We start from the raw sequence: 14,566 nt of genomic DNA, 5'->3' as shown, positions 1-14,566 counted from the left end.
GTCCAGGCTGCCCCGGCCGCCCCACCTCCGCCCCCGCCCTCGGAGCGCCTTCCCCCACCGCCGGCAGCGCAGGCAGCCCGCGGTGCCGGCGCCGGCCCGGCCAGGCGCGCAGCTGCGCTCGGCGCTTGCAGGAGGCCGCGGCGGGGCCCCGGGGGCCGCGGCTTCCTGGCAGGCGGGGAGGGAGCGTGAGCTCAGCCTTCCCGGGCGTGCCGCACTCGGGAAGCCGGCACCCGCCCTCGCGCGGGCGGGGGTCCGGCCCCGCCGCGGCCCCGCTCCCCCGCGCGGGGCGTCCCGGGGGCGAGCCGGGACCGGCGCTCGGGGACCCGCGGTGGAAGGTCTCGTGCCGGCCCCGCAGCGAGGCTCGCTCCGTGCGCCCGCAGCCCCCGGGTCTCGTTCGACCCCTTATCTGATGCCTTTGCAAGCGTCGCCTGCTGAGTCAGGCCGAACCGGGCACGGGGATCAGCTCTGCCCCCTCCCCGACCTTCCCAGCCATTGGCTCCGGAGCGGGTGGAACGGGCTGGGACGGGCCCACGGTGCGGATATATCCCGAGGGGCCGCCGCTGCCCCGGCCCGCGGTGGTCCCGGCAGCCGGAGGATGCCCGCCCGGGTGCGAGCGCAGCTGCTCAGCTGCCTCCTGCTCTCCCTGCTCCGGCAGGGTAAGGCCAGCCGTGCGCGACGCCTCCGGGAGCTGCCGCGGGGCCGGGGGCCGCATGGGGCTCTGCGCGCCGGAGCTGCCCGGCCCTGGCAAGCAGCTGCGGCCGAGCTGGGAGCCTCTGCTGCGCTCAGCTCGGCCCGCGGTTGGGGGCCCTGGGGTGCTGGGACTGTCCCCCGGTGCAGCCTGGCGCCCCGTGCCTCCTCGCTGCAGGGCGCGGGGACCCGGCGCGCAGAGACCTCGCGGACGAAGGTTAGGGTGCCCCAGCGCCTGCGCAGGGCTGGCACTGGGCTCCTGCAGCACCGCCGCTCCCCAGAGCTGCTGCCAGCCCCGCCGCGGGCGGGGGGGATGTCCCCAGGCCGGCGCGCGGTCTGGAGGGTCCTGCAGTGCCGACAGCCCTGTCTGTCCTTCCAGGTCACTACCTCTATCTGGATGAGGACGGTGAGTAGAGGCTCCCCGTCACCCCGCGTGCTGCAGTGGGTCCCGAGCGAGCGCCGTAGCACCCGTGCGCTGCTGGCAGCTCACGTGTGGCCTCCCCGCAGGACCGCTGGAGGTGCTGGCGGGGCCGGCTCGCTGCCAGGACACCTACCGGGACTGGATCTCCCTGTACTGCTGGGCCCCCTTCCACGCCGCCCTCGCAGCCACCCCTGAGGAGAAACGGTGCTGCTGGGACCACATCGGCAGGTCGGTCCAATCCCAGTGCCACCATGGCCCGAGCTCTCCATCGAGAGGGCCCACATCCCTGGGCTCTCCGTCCAGAGGGTGCGCAGCCAGAGCAGCATGGGGTGCCCAGTTTGCACACAGCCGGTGCATGGTGGTGGATGCATGCCTGGCACGCTGGCACATGGCAGGGCTGGGCACTAGCCATGCCAGCCGCACCCTCGAGGCCAGACGTTTGCAGATCCCCAAGCCCACCCAGCGCACCAGCACCTTCTCCGCTCTCTCCACAGCATCTACAGTGAGCTCTCCAACTGCACGGAGCTGCTGGCGGAGGTGCTGGCCTGCCCCTGGCCCAGCTCCACGCTGGATGCCTTCTTCCTGCAGATCCACGCGGAGTATTTCAGCGGCTGTGCTGGGGCAGGGCCCCCCGTGCTGGGTGGGCTGCCGCCGGGGCTGGCCACAGCGCTGGCCGTGGGGCTCGGCTGCCTGGTGCCCCTCGCCGTGGCCCTCACGCTCAGCAGAGCCGACAAAGCGGCGCCAAAGCCGCCGGGCAGCAGCCCTGCGCCGCCCCGCGCCGAGCAGAGCGCGAGCCTCCTCCGCGACGGCTCCGGGACCGCCGCGGCGGGGGCCGACGGGGGCCGGCAGTGAGGGGCGCGGGGGCCGCGCGGGGGCCGCACCGGGGCTCGGGCTCTGCCCCGGGCCCCGGGGCGCAGCACGGCGGGGACGAGCGTCCGGCCGTCCCGGCCCCGGGCGGCGCTGACATCACTGGGTGTCTCCCTGGCACGGGCTCCCGCCGCCGAGCCGGAGAACGGCTCCAGCCGCTCCGACAGCAGAGCGGGATCCGGGAGCCCGGCCCCGCGCCCCCCGCGCCGCGCGGCCCCTTCCGCCTTCCCGACGCGGCCGCGCTCCGGCGAGAGGCCCCGCCGGCCGCGGGGGCGCGCGGCGGCCGTGCCGCGGGCCGCGGCGATGCGCTCTCCCGCAGCGCGGCGGCCTTGGCGAGCGGAGGCCTCGGGCCCCGCGCGCCGCCCCGGCTGGAAGCGAGACGAGCGTGCCGGCCCGGCTCGGCCTCGGGCGGGAGCGCGGCGGCGGCGGCCCCGGCGCGGGCAGGGGCTGGGCGCACGTGGCGGGCCGCTCCGCCGCTCTCCGCCCGCCCCGGCCCGCCGCCGCCGCCGCCGGCCCGAGCCCCGCAGGTGCCTGCGGGGCCGCGGCGGCCGCCCCCGCGCATCCCCCGGCGCTGCCTGCCGGGGACGTTACGCTTCGCCGGTCCACTCCCCCCGGCTGCCGGGCGGGCTGCCCTCCGCGCGGGAGACGAGGGATTTCACAACCCAGCCCAGGCAGGATTAAAGAGAGATACACAAGTAAACAAACAGCAGCCGCGAGGCCGGCGGCGCTGCGCGGGGAGCAGAGCCTGCCGCGCCGGGCAGCGATGCCCGCCGGGCCGGCCCCGCGCCGGGCCGCGCCGCCGGCACGGCCGCTCTGAAGCAGCGCGGAGCGATCTCGTTTTTCACACGTCTCCTGCAGTCCAACTGCCCCTGTCAGAGGAAAGGAGTTGCTTCCTGTTGTTCCCATTGAAATACTTGTCCCGGTCGTTAGCCGGCAGCCTTCTGCGGGATGGCACCGCGCGCGCCGACGGGCTCCGGCCGCCTCTCCGGCGGGCTGCTGCTGCTCTGGGGTAAGTGCGGGCGGGCGGCGCCGGGGCAGAGCGGGGCCGCGGGCGCCCGCGGCACGGAGGGGCCCCGGCGCCGCCACGCAGCACCCCAGGGCCTCCGCTGCGGCCCCAGGCCCCGCCGCTGCCGCAGGCGCCCGCCCGGTGCCTGGCACGCGGCCGGGATGGCGGGGCGCTGCGGGCACGCGGCCAGGATGGCGGGGCGCTGGGGGCACGCGGCCGGGGCGGCAGGGTGCTGGCACCGGGGGCACGCAGCCGGGACGGCAGGTCGCCGGGGCACACGGCCGGGATGGCGGGGCGCTGCAGGCACGCGGCCGGGGGATGGCGGGGCGCTGGGGGCACGCGGCTGGGGCGGCCGGGACGGCAGGGTGCCTGGGGCACGCGGCCGGGATGGCGGGGCGCTGCGGGCACGCGGCCGGGGGATGGCGGGGCGCTGGGGGCACACGGCTGGGGCGGCCGGGACGGCAGGGTGCCTGGGGCACGCGGCTGGGATGGCGGGGCGCTGCGGGCACGCGGCCGGGGCGGCCGGGACGGCAGGGTGCCTGGGGCACGCGGCTGGGATGGCGGGGCGCTGCGGGCATGCGGCCGGGACGGCAGGTCGCCGGGGCACGCGGCCAGGATGGCGGGGCGCTGCGGGCACGCGGCCGGGGGACGGCAGGGCACTGGGGGCACGCGGCCGGGACAGTGGGATGCAGGGGCACGCGGCCAGGGCGCTGCAGGCATGCAGCCGGGACGGGGCCACCAGTGCCGTGGGGCGGGCTGGCTGGCGCGGGGGGCTGTCGGGCGGAGGGCAGCCACGCCACGGCCGTGGGGGGGCAGCGGGGGCACCTGGGCTCCGCTTCCCGGCCGCTCCGCAGTCAGCGCTTCCCTTTCCTGCCGCGGGCCTGGCCCGGCGTGCCCGTGCCGCGGCCTCCCCGCCTGACCGCGCCGGCGCCCCGTGCAGCCGTGCTGGGGCGCGGGCTGTGCCCCGCGGGCGCCGAGGCGGAGGGCTTTGGCCAGGACGCCAGGACCAGCCCGCCCGCGGCCACCTTCAACTGGACGGCGCAGCTCGTGGGTGAGTGTCAGCGGGCGGACGGGCGGGCGGGCGGGCGGGCCGGCGCAGCCCCGCTCAGCACCGCTGCCCCGCGCAGAGGAGATGTACGTCAACATAACGCAGAAGTGCTGGGAGTTCTTCGTGGAGCTCATGGGCAACGTGACCGCGCCGCAGCTCTGCGACTGGAAGGTCATCAGCAGGTACTGGCTGCGCCGGGGGCCGCGGCAGCTTCGCCCGGTACCGCGGGAGCAGAACCTCCTGGGACGGGGGAAAGCCACCGGCCGGTCCAGCTGGCACGCCGGGATATCTCGCTCCAGAGCAACGCGGCCGCGGCATGCGCCGGCCCCGGGGCTCCTCTGACGCCCCCTCCCCGAGCCCTCCCAGGCCCTCGGCGGCTCAGCGGAGCCAGGCGGCGGCGCCGGGGACCCGGCCGGGCTGCGCGTGCGCCACGGCGGAAGCTCGGGGGCCGGGGCGCCCGATAGCCCCGCCGGGCGCCCGCAGCCGCCCTCTCTCCCGCAGGCCCTACAGCTTGCTGCAGGCCTGCCTGGAGGGCTGGGCTGACCGCCTGCGCTACGGCTACCCCAACGCGCTGGCCGAGCAGTACATCTTCCAGAGCCACCACCACTACTTCCACAACTGCACGCTGCCGCACCAGGTCTTCGACCCCCCCGAGGACGTGCTGCTGGCCATGATCGTCGCCCCCATCTGCCTCATCCCCTTCCTCGTCACCCTGGTCATCTGGCGCAGCAAGGACGGCAAGGCGCAGCCCTGAGCGCCGCCGGCCCGGCCCCCGCGGCCCTCGGCGCTGGACGGAGACGGGCTGCGCGGCCCCGACGCGCGGGCGCAGGCCGTGCTGGCCGGCCAAGACCCGCCGCCCCGCGGAGGGGCCTTGCCGCGGCCCCGGCTTCGGCGCCCTGCCGGAGCGCGCTGCAGCCGCCGGCCCCCGTCGAGCAGCCGGAGATTAAAGAGCTTCTTCCCCCAGCTTCCAGCTCCGTCCCACCGCCCGCTTCTTTTTTTTCCCTGCCTTTGGAGCACAGAGGCGCCGCACAGAGCTCCGCCACCCGCAGCCCCGCGTCCTGCTGCCGCCCGCGGCTTCGCGCCGTGCGGGCCGGGCACGGCCGGGGCCGGTGGCGGGTCCCGACGGCGACAGAGCGGGGCCGCGGCCGCCGCCCGGGAGGACAGCGGGTCCCGCGGGCCGGAGCCGCGACGGCGGGGCCGAGCGGGGCGGGGCGGAGCCGGGGGGCGGGGCGGGGCGGGGCGGAGCCAGGAGGGGGCGGGGCGGAGCCGGTCGGGGGCGGAGCCAGGCCAGAGCGGGGCGGGGCCAGGCGGGGGCGGAGCCAGCCGGGCGGGGCGGAGCCGGGCAGAGAGCCCGCCCCGCGGCGGCGGGCGGGCCGGAAGCGCGCGGCGGCGGTTCCGGTCGGCGGCGGTTCCGGTCGGCGGCGCGGCGATGAGCTTCGCCTGGCCCTGGCAGTACAGCTTCCCGCCCTTCTTCACGTGAGTGCCCGCGCCCGGCCCGGCCCGGCCCGGCCCGGCGGGCGCGGCGGGCTCACGGCGGTGCCTTGCAGGCTGCAGCCGAACGGCGACACGCGGCGGAAGCAGCTGGCCGCCTGGTGCGCGCTGGTGCTGGGCTACTGCCGCTGGCAGCGGCTGCACGCCATGACGGTGCGCGAGGCGCACGACGGGCCGCTCTTCGCCAACCAGCGCCTCCAGCGTATCCTTCGGCCGCCCCCGGCCCCCGGGCGGCCCCGCTCCCCGCCCCCGGCCCCCGCTCCCGGCCCCCCGCTCCCGGCGGCCCCCCGGCCCCCCGCTCCCGGCCCCCCGCTCCCGGCGGCCCCGCTCCCCGCCCCCGGCCCCCCGCTCCCGGCCCCCCGCTCCCGGCGGCCCCGCTCCCCGCCCCCGGCCCCCGCTCCCGGCGGCCCCCCGCTCCCGGCGGCCCCCCGGCCCCCGCTCCCGGCGGCCCCCCGCTCCCGGCCCCCGCTCCCGGCGGCCCCCCGGCCCCCCGCCCCCGGCCCCCGCTCCCGGCGGCCCCCCGCTCCCGGCCCCCGCTCCCGGCGGCCCCCCGCTCCCGGCCCCCCGCTCCCGGCCCCCGCTCCCGGCCCTCCCCCCCGGCCCCCCGCTCCCGGCGGCCCCCCGGCCCCCCGCTCCCGGCTCCCCCCGGCCCCCCCTCCCCGCTCCCGGTCCCCCGCTCCCGGCCCCCGGGCGGCCCCGCTCCCGGTCCCCCCTCCCGGCCCCCGGGCGGCGCCGCTCCCCGCCCCCGGGGCCGCTCCCAGCCCCGGGCCCGCTCCTGGCCCCGCGCCCCTGCCCGCTACCTGATCCTTAACGCCGGCGCAGGGAAGCTCCCGCTGGAGGCCGTTCAGGTGGTGCTGGAGGAGCTCCGCAAACAAGGTGCGTGGTCCGGTCCCTGGCAGCGCCCTGCCTCTGCGGCCCTGCCCCGCGGCAGGCGGCCGCCCCTGCAGCGGGAGCGTGGCGTCCGCACCCCGAAACGAGCCTGCAGCATCCGTGCGTCGCAGCGGGTGTCGCTGCCCCACAGCGAGCCTCTGCGCCCCATGGCAGGCACAGCAGATGCGCCTGCCCCGTGGCAGGCCTACAGCCTCTGTGCCCCGCGGTAGGTGTCCATCCCCCATGCTGGGCACACAGTGCCCGTCCCCTGTGCCTCACGGCGGGTGTCCGTCCTTCTGCAGCGGGCATCCATGCCCTTTAGCAGGATCCTGCCCCTCAGGACCAGTGTCCTCCCTTGTGGTGGTAGGCATCTGTCCCCTGTGGCGCGTGTCTGTGTTGTCAGTCCACGTGCAGCATTTGAACTGCCATGTAGCAAGTTGCAAGAGGAAGAGGGTTTTTGAAAGAGAAATGGAGTTGTGTAAATGCAGAGGTATTTAGGAAGTAAGCAAGAAGCATAGAGCGGTGAAGTGGTACCCAAAGCTGTCTGTAGGTGTAGCATCCAGTGTGCACTATGAAATCTGTGGTCATGATTGTTATTCTAGACCTGTACTCTGATTAAATGCCTTTCTCTGTTGATCTAGGGAACCTGGAATGGTTAGATAAGAACAAATCCAGCTTTCTGATCATGTGGAAGAGACCAGAAGAATGGGGAAAGCTCATCTATCAGTGGGTGAGGATATAGGAACTCTCTCACTCTGCAGACCAGGCCTTCTTCCTGCGCCCAGGAGGACAGCTGGTATTGGCTGTGATTTGTGAAAAAGATGAGTGTGAATTTTTGGTGTCTTACTTTCTCACTATTTTTACCTTTCTGGTTCCATTTCTCTCTGTTGCAGAGATGCGTGGAGATGTTAACTTTTTACTTGCTATAAGTAACTTCTGTCACTGTAGTTGCTTGTTCCATAGTGAGGATAAAGCAGTATTGTTGCATTGCCTTCTTGTGACATGAGTCTGTATTGCAAAACATGTTCTTAGGCACAGACAGAAAGAGCAAAGAATAGAGAGAAAAAGAAAGTAACTGTCTTAGTTTGTTAGACATCTTTTCTTGACTCTCCAATGCTATGAAGCATTTCCAGGGATTTTTTGCTCATTGAACATTGTCTACACTCCATTTCATTTGCACTAAGATGTACTAGAGATCTATGCTGAGGATATTACACAAGTAAGTTTTGCTATACTGCTTTTGTTTTTTCTAGGTATCGAAGAATGGCTTGACAAATTCTGTATTCACACTGTATGAATTAACCAGTGGAGATGATACAGAGAATGAAGGTAATGTCATGTATCATGTTCTGGAGCAAGTTTTCAAAGCATGCTTGGTTTGAAAGCATAAACAATTGGCAAATTGTAGTTTTGTAGGTTAAGTATTTTTTAAATTGTTCATGCAAGCTCACTGATCAGCACTGGCAAATGTAACACTGAAGGTTTTTTACCACTCAGTGCTGTGACATCTCCCTGTGTTACCACTGTTTGCAGTTTGTTCTCCCTCTGCCCTAGTGCCAGGCTCTTCACTGGGCATGAGATGTGTGGTGTATTCTTTTTCAGCATAGCTTCTTTGCTGCCTTTGAGATTGCTGTACATATTTATCCTCTTTCTGTCTATTAACCTTCAGGTTTTGTTCATGTTGCTGCAATGTAGTGATGATTCTGTTGTGTTGTGGTGCTGGAGTCTGGAAGGTGTCATCCATGTCATTGGTCATAGACTTCTGTAAGCCTGTTTGTTTTCTTATGTGATTCGTTTTGTTCCTGTTGATGGGGATGTTTCTTTCCTAGAGTTCCATGGCTTGGATGAGTCTATGCTGCTTCGTGCCCTGCAAGCCTTGCAGCAAGAGCACAAAGCTGAAATTATCACGCTGGATGATGGCCGAGGTGTCAAGTTCTTTTAATAGGAATCCTCTCCTTTCCACTCTTCTGACTGCTGAAGCGTTTCTAGCTGTGAAGGTTCAATCTCCTGGCCTAGTTTCAAGCGCTGACTGCAAGCAGCTGCATACTTTGGATTTCTTGGGGCAAGGAGAATCCGTGAAGCCTTCCAAAGAAAGACATGACTACTTAGAAATATTCAGAGATGCACTCTCTTTCTTTTCTGCCTGTCAATTTCTGTTTGAGAGGGTAAAGCTGCTCTAAGCAGATCCAAAAGGGACAACCTTGAAGTGGAGTGGAACCGTTCCTGTTACTAATCCGTGTTCCTAGGAAAGCAGCTGGAGTGGGTTCTGCAGCTGGCTAGTCAAGCCTGATCTTAAGGGCAACTCCCTCCCACCTTCCACTCATGCACTTGGGCCCTGCAATCCTTGTTGCATTGCAACATGTAGTGAAAGCAAGCACACAGAACTTGCTGTAGCTGCTGTGGTATGAAAAACCTCAACAGAAGAATGATGTGTGCTTGCTGCAAAGCAGGCTGTGCAATGTGGATGCTGAGGAACTAATCTGGAATAATTAAAATAAGATGTATTTATAGAGCAGCATGGGTCTTTTCATCTATCTTTATTTTCCATCAGTAACAGGATGATGTACCAAGTCATTACCTTTGATCTGTAATTCCTTACTGCAGTATTTGACAGTTGCAGCATGCTGGGGAGGGGGTGGACTCGCAATGACTCTGCTTGCAAAGCCATCCCACCCAATTTGGAAGCAGGTAGCACAAGTGCTTTTTTCCGCATGCCAAAGTTACAGACCATCTGGACTCTTACTCCCTGCTAGTGTCTTTGAGGCAAAATTTATTTTCATTTTCCATGTGCAATTCATTGAAAACTAATGGGTTTGTTGCAGAGGTAGTGAGGTAAGCTCTGTAAAAAGGTGGGCTAGTAGAGAATATAACCAAGTTTTCAGGTCCTTAGTCTTGATAATGAGGTACACAGCTGATCAGAAGCCATGGCCCAGGTATAGTCTTTCACCCAGTAAATTCCTAATCACTGTCCAATGGAAGCTGGACAGCCGTAGCCGAGGAAGGATCACATTCTACTTACCTGTTCTTGAGTTCTTTGCCAAATATTCAGTACTTAGTGCAATCAGACATAGGTTACTGGGCTGTATTGACCTTGAATCAGGCCCATTATGGTCATTCCTATGATTGTACAGAACAAAAAGCCCCTGCCCCTCTGGCACATTTTAGCTGTCTTTCCTCAGCCAGTGCTGAATGGTTTGTCCTTCCCTGCCCTCCTTTTGGAAAGCTCTTCAGCAGTGGTTCAGCTGCAGTGCTGCTGACAGCTGTTGTCAACAGCAGATAACTTTTGGTGTGGACAAGATGCCAGAGTTCAGACTGAGATGGTGAGACTATGAAGGCTTAAAAAAAAAAAAAAAAAAAAAAAAAAAAAAAAAAACTTTCTGAAGCAGCAGCCTGTTGACTTGGGGTCAGTGTGATGTTCTTTCTTGATCTGTACTTGTCTGCTTTCGGGCACATTGCTCCTGAACTGTGTTTGGAGACTAGTTTTAAATGTTCCACTCCATCACTGGTACAGCAGTGCTGTACCTTACTGCTTCCAGAGGAATTTCTGTGTGCCAGCACATTGCAGCTGGAGCAAGGCATCATTGGCATTAGTGCTGAGTTCCTGCTATGCTGGGCTAATGTGATCTGAGATCCTTTTTGGAGCCTGTCATTTCTACAGGAATTCTGATAGTTTGGTTGAGAGTAAACAGACAGCATAGCACATAGAGACGTGCCTGCTTCCCATCAGTGCCAGAGCCACTCAGCAGTTTGAGGTGAGCTCTAATCAGTTTTACATGCTGTATTTTTTAACCCCTGATGGTATCATCTCCTTCCATCTCAGTCCAGTGTCTGTTCTGCCAGCCTGGATTGTGAGTCCCTGTTAAAAGCATTGAAGAAGTTTAGAGAGAGGATGAATGTGGAATTCTGTGCCTGACCATGTATTGCTTAATCTTTAAAGTAGATGGCATTGAAACAAAGATGACAAGGCCTGTCTTGGCATCTTTGTGCACTTTCTCACCAGGTGACATGTGACTGTGGCTGAGCAAAGCTAGTTCTGTGCAGCTGGAGCCAGCAATGTCGGCGGAAGGGAAGGCTGGTGCAGACTTTGCCAGGCTGCGTGCCTGGAGCCTCGTTGAGCGTCCCAGCAGAGGGAGCACATATGCTCCTGGAGCTCGTCGCCTGCCAGCCCCTTCCGCAGCACCTCTGTGCTGGAGCGTGACTGTATCATGGGTCTCTGGTGAAACCAGGATCCTCCCTCTGCATTCGCAGTGCAGAATGCAGCCAGGAAAGTCTCCACATAGGAATTTACTTCTATTAGTGTCTACTCTGGGCTTGTTACAGTGTCTAAGGTCTGCTCCTCCTGCCCTTTTCCTGCTGCTCATGTTGAGTCGTCTCATCTCTTGCTGCTATGTCTTCTCCTCTTGCTGCTCTTGTATCCTCTGCAGTAAGCTATGTTTTTGTGCTGGCTGTTTTGTGTACCAGATGGCACCAGCTTTTAACCCTGAATAATGAGTCCTTTTCAGATAGGCCCAGGATCTTTGTATTTCTTGCTCTTCATACAGATGTTGCCTACCCCTCAGCACTGTCTTCTCTTATAAGTGTATATAACCTTGCTCTCCTTAAGCAAGTTTGTGTTCTTAATTAAATTTGTTCTCTTCTTAGGAAATGGCTGATGTGACATTAGATAAGCCTAAAACTAGCCTTTTTCTTTCCAAGGTATTTCTGGCAGTCATTCACTGCTCTTTTTCAGCTTCCTAATTAGTTGCTTACTCAGTGAGAAGACGAGGAAGAATGCTTCCCCCTTCCTTCAAGAATGGACATGGTGTACGATACCTTTTTTTGCACTTGTGCAAGCACCCTCTCCATGTGCGCAACAGATCACATCTAGCTGTACCTGCAGGCTCCTTGTACAATGGACTGCAACTTGTTCTCTGTGCAAGTTTTCTGGTGCCATGTAATACAGGTATTGCTGCAGTGGCAGTGAAGGACAAATGCTGCCTTTGTGTCAGATAGATTATCTGACTGGCTCACGTATGTAGGAAGAGTTGTCAGACTGAAATAGCAGCCGCTAGCTGGTACTGCGGGTTCTGGAGGAGACCAGACACTCCTGGCTGTTCCTTATGATGTTGATGATGGCAGTTTGCAGCTCATAGTGATGTAAGCACCTGCTAGCACATTAAAACAAAGCTTTTTTTATTGCCCTCTGAAACTGGCTTCCTTATCTTTGTACAGCGCTTTATAGTGTTTAGTGGTGTAATCATGGGATTGGGACATCAGAGCTAGTCTGGCTTACCTTGGCCAGAGATGTATGTGTGAGAACTGTTCTGGTTTGGAGGCGGTTGGGTGTTAGGTAGATTGGAAGGAGTCATAATTGAGCTGTTAAGAGGGAAAGAGCATAATAGCCTCCAACCACAACTTTCCCTTTAATTGAAACTATCGTGCCTCTTCAGTGTGCTTCAGATACACAGTGTCAGAGCTGCATGCCCTCCCCAGAGCAAAGCAAAAGGCAAGGCAGACTAGCATGTGCTTAGGTACATTGCTAAAGTCTGTTCGGATGGCTTCCTCGTATGCCTATTTTTCCTGTTGTGCTTCAGCATACCTTTGAGCTGTCTGGGGTAGGATGCCTCAGTCTCCATCCAGTGCAGGGGGTCCTGATCCTTTGTCACAGGTTTTTTAGCATACACAATTTTTTTAAAAAAAGAACACTATCTACACTCAAAGGTACACCATCTTAGGTACAGTTTAGCCCTCTGCTAAACACCAGTCACCCAACAGCCTTAAACGCATCAGGGAACATAGTTGTCATTTGTGGAAAACGAGGTTCCGAGTGGAATGAGAACACTGCATGGTAGCGGGTGGAAGGCAGAACCCTGACTCCTTGTCCAGGCTGTGCTTCACTTCATTCCCTTTATAATCTTTGGCAGCACAGAAAGAAATCCAACAATCTTAAGTAGTAAAAAATGAAACATCTAGCAACCATTCATGAAACAAACCATCCATAAATGTAGAGGAAGAACTGCCGCAGGTATGTTACAGCTCAGTGGTCAGAATTAAGTGCAGGGCTGTGCGTGCATGCTGAGAGGAAAATAGCCAAGTGCCCGAGTGGGGCTCGGTCAGCAAAGCTGCAGAAAGTCACCTAGATGAGATTCTCCTTTCCAGGATCAGAAGAGAAAACCAGGAGCAGGCAGATAACACATGGTCAGTCCTTGGAGAAGATTGTGTTGCTTAACTGTACAGGCAACAACAACCTGCTTCAGGGATCTGGGCTGAGGAAGGGCTGTGGGGGTGCTGCAGTTGTGGGGGTGCTGCACAAAGCCTGGGATAGGTGGTAAGAGAAGCAGTAAGAGATCAAATTTCACTGGTTCCCTTGCATCTCCATCTCCTGCTGGCAGCAGGATGTCCCTCCCTGCATTGCCCAGGTGCACAGCAGTGTCCCACAGGGATCTGTGTGCGTTTCTGCCTCTCTGGAACAGCCCTGAGCGTTGCTGTCTGTCTCCTTGCCACAGGCAGAATGCGGTGCCGTGGCACAGATGGGGCGAGAGCTGTCACACCAGTGTTTCGTTGCGGTACTGTCTAGCATAGTCAGTGTGCCTGTAAGGCTGTGGACAGCCTAGCCCGTTATCACAGAGTGCCTGGTAGGAGTCGAGTTGCTCTATCGCTGTGCATTTGTAAGGAGACACTTCTTTCAAACCTCGGTCCTACAACCAGCCCCAAGGTGGGAGCTTTCCAGAGTAGATAGTGTTTCTGTGGAGGCTGTTGGGTGACTGAAGCTGGCTGACACAGGGCTATGCAAATCTCTAATTCTGGCCAGTGACGTTGTCTGTGGACTCTGAGGTCACTGCTGCATCTGGCCATGTTGATTATAGGCTCGCTGTCCAGGGCAAGGTGGAGCACAGGGGCCTGGTGCTGAGATAAGGTGCTATCAGGCTACACACAGTCAGATCCCACTGCTCACAGGGAGGAGAAAGTTCAGAACATTTTCATTTAGAGCAGCTAGTTAGGATCAAGAGTTGTTTCAGTTTGATAAATACATAACCTGGGATAAATTAGTACATGGGTTACATCTGTAACTCTGGGCTAAGGAAATCCTTAGAAGACTTATCTGCCTCCTGCTAAAGCCACAACTGAGATTTGAATAACATCTCATCCTCCCTGAAGCTGTGTACATTAGTGTAACGATGGCACACAGTGAGAGGAGGCAGGGAAGCCAGCAGATTTGCAGTGCTGCAGCCTGCCAGGAAGCTGCTCCTTGGTCACTGCCCCTGTCGGTATCACAGATTCAGGAGTTCTTTAACTGGGGGTGGTGGTGGTGGTAATATCCTACACTAGGCTGGAGGCAGTGCTTGGATCCTGTACCTGCCAGGATGGGGTGGTATGAAGGAAGGATGGCAGGGCTGTGCAGCTCATGTGTGGCTGGGCTTTTCTGTGTTCACCTCTCTTGGCAGTCTGGCCCTGGCATGCTATTACTGCTGTTCCTGTGGCACCTTGTCTGTATTCTGCTCCCTTCTTCTACTTCTGGCTCCTAAAGGCCTTTCTCTTTTCTCCACTTGTTTTAGCATTTAGTGGGATCTGTTCACCTTGACATGTTTCCTAACAGGAAAGGTATGCTAGTGGAACCCTCCTCCTCCCTGATCCTTCCCAAGATGTGCAAAGGTTAAAGCAAATGCAGAAAGCTCAGCTCACTTGTCAGACTAGCTAGATCTGCCATTTCACCTGCCAGGCTGTGCAGTCTGAACTGTGTCCCTGTCTCATGCAGAAGACACCTGGGCATCACTAGCCAAAGGAGTTTCCTAGGCACACAGACCTCCTCTGTGTCTGGACCTGTCTTGGCCCCTCAGTTATCCTGCCAGGAGCTCTGAGGTCAGAACGGACAAGTTCTGGCAGTGCTCACTGGAGCTAGCAAGTGAGACACTGGAGCACTTAGCTGAACAGTTCTTTGATTAGTGATCTAATCCCAAGCAGAGCGATTACACAGTCCCCTGTTCTCTTCTTGGCAGCCAAATGCACATGAAAAATAGGTTAAATTGCCTGATTACAGCGGTTCCTCAAAGTGAAGGGCTGGCACTGGCACCACAAGCCCCGAAGAAACGTCAACCTGATAACGTGCAAGGGTGTTGTGTTTTCTGAGCATTGGGAAGGATCTGTTGATTGTGGACTGGAACTTTCTGCTTTCAGCCCAAGTCTAAATTCAGCTTGA

The 14,566-nt window shown here is 61.2% G+C and overlaps 3 protein-coding genes across 3 annotated transcripts; all 3 read left to right on the top strand.

Annotated features, from left to right (window-relative positions):
* Nucleotides 1-254: 254 nt before the first annotated feature.
* Nucleotides 255-1,960, top strand: LOC134151049 (uncharacterized). Its single transcript, XM_062595332.1, has 5 exons — nucleotides 255-656; nucleotides 866-904; nucleotides 1,067-1,093; nucleotides 1,195-1,336; nucleotides 1,603-1,960. Exons 1-5 carry the CDS (start codon nucleotides 410-412, stop codon nucleotides 1,958-1,960), a joined length of 813 nt encoding a protein of 270 aa, XP_062451316.1. The 5' UTR covers nucleotides 255-409.
* A 630-nt stretch (nucleotides 1,961-2,590) lies between these two features.
* RAMP2 (receptor activity modifying protein 2) lies at nucleotides 2,591-4,999 on the top strand. The gene is made up of 5 exons (XM_062595428.1): nucleotides 2,591-2,670; nucleotides 2,834-2,984; nucleotides 3,922-4,032; nucleotides 4,109-4,211; nucleotides 4,531-4,999. Exons 2-5 carry the CDS (start codon nucleotides 2,924-2,926, stop codon nucleotides 4,781-4,783), a joined length of 528 nt encoding a protein of 175 aa, XP_062451412.1. The 5' UTR covers nucleotides 2,591-2,670; nucleotides 2,834-2,923; the 3' UTR covers nucleotides 4,784-4,999.
* Nucleotides 5,000-5,397: 398 nt separating this feature from the next.
* On the top strand, nucleotides 5,398-8,905 carry VPS25 (vacuolar protein sorting 25 homolog). Its single transcript, XM_062595429.1, has 6 exons — nucleotides 5,398-5,505; nucleotides 5,577-5,722; nucleotides 6,343-6,396; nucleotides 7,032-7,120; nucleotides 7,644-7,719; nucleotides 8,220-8,905. The coding sequence occupies exons 1-6, from the start codon at nucleotides 5,459-5,461 to the stop codon at nucleotides 8,330-8,332; spliced, it is 525 nt and encodes a 174-aa protein (XP_062451413.1). The 5' UTR covers nucleotides 5,398-5,458; the 3' UTR covers nucleotides 8,333-8,905.
* The last annotated feature ends 5,661 nt before the right edge of the window (nucleotides 8,906-14,566 follow it).

The sequence above is a fragment of the Rhea pennata genome, chromosome 26, assembly GCF_028389875.1.
Source record: "Rhea pennata isolate bPtePen1 chromosome 26, bPtePen1.pri, whole genome shotgun sequence".
Taxonomy (NCBI): Eukaryota; Metazoa; Chordata; class Aves; order Rheiformes; family Rheidae; genus Rhea; species Rhea pennata.
This window is presented reverse-complemented; position numbering and strand designations above follow the sequence as displayed.

Coding starts and splice junctions, on each gene's coding strand:
- RAMP2 (XM_062595428.1), top strand. CDS start 2,924: ATGGCACCGCGCGCGCCGACGGGCTCCGGCCGCCTCTCCGGCGGGCTG. Junction 2,985..3,921: donor CGGGCTGCTGCTGCTCTGGG/GTAAGTGCGGGC, acceptor CGCCCCGTGCAG/CCGTGCTGGGGCGCGGGCTG. Junction 4,212..4,530: donor GACTGGAAGGTCATCAGCAG/GTACTGGCTGCG, acceptor TCTCTCCCGCAG/GCCCTACAGCTTGCTGCAGG.
- LOC134151049 (XM_062595332.1), top strand. CDS start 410: ATGCCTTTGCAAGCGTCGCCTGCTGAGTCAGGCCGAACCGGGCACGGG. Junction 1,094..1,194: donor CCTCTATCTGGATGAGGACG/GTGAGTAGAGGC, acceptor GCCTCCCCGCAG/GACCGCTGGAGGTGCTGGCG. Junction 1,337..1,602: donor TGCTGGGACCACATCGGCAG/GTCGGTCCAATC, acceptor CTCTCTCCACAG/CATCTACAGTGAGCTCTCCA.
- VPS25 (XM_062595429.1), top strand. CDS start 5,459: ATGAGCTTCGCCTGGCCCTGGCAGTACAGCTTCCCGCCCTTCTTCAC. Junction 5,723..6,342: donor CGCCAACCAGCGCCTCCAGC/GTATCCTTCGGC, acceptor ACGCCGGCGCAG/GGAAGCTCCCGCTGGAGGCC. Junction 6,397..7,031: donor GGAGGAGCTCCGCAAACAAG/GTGCGTGGTCCG, acceptor CTGTTGATCTAG/GGAACCTGGAATGGTTAGAT.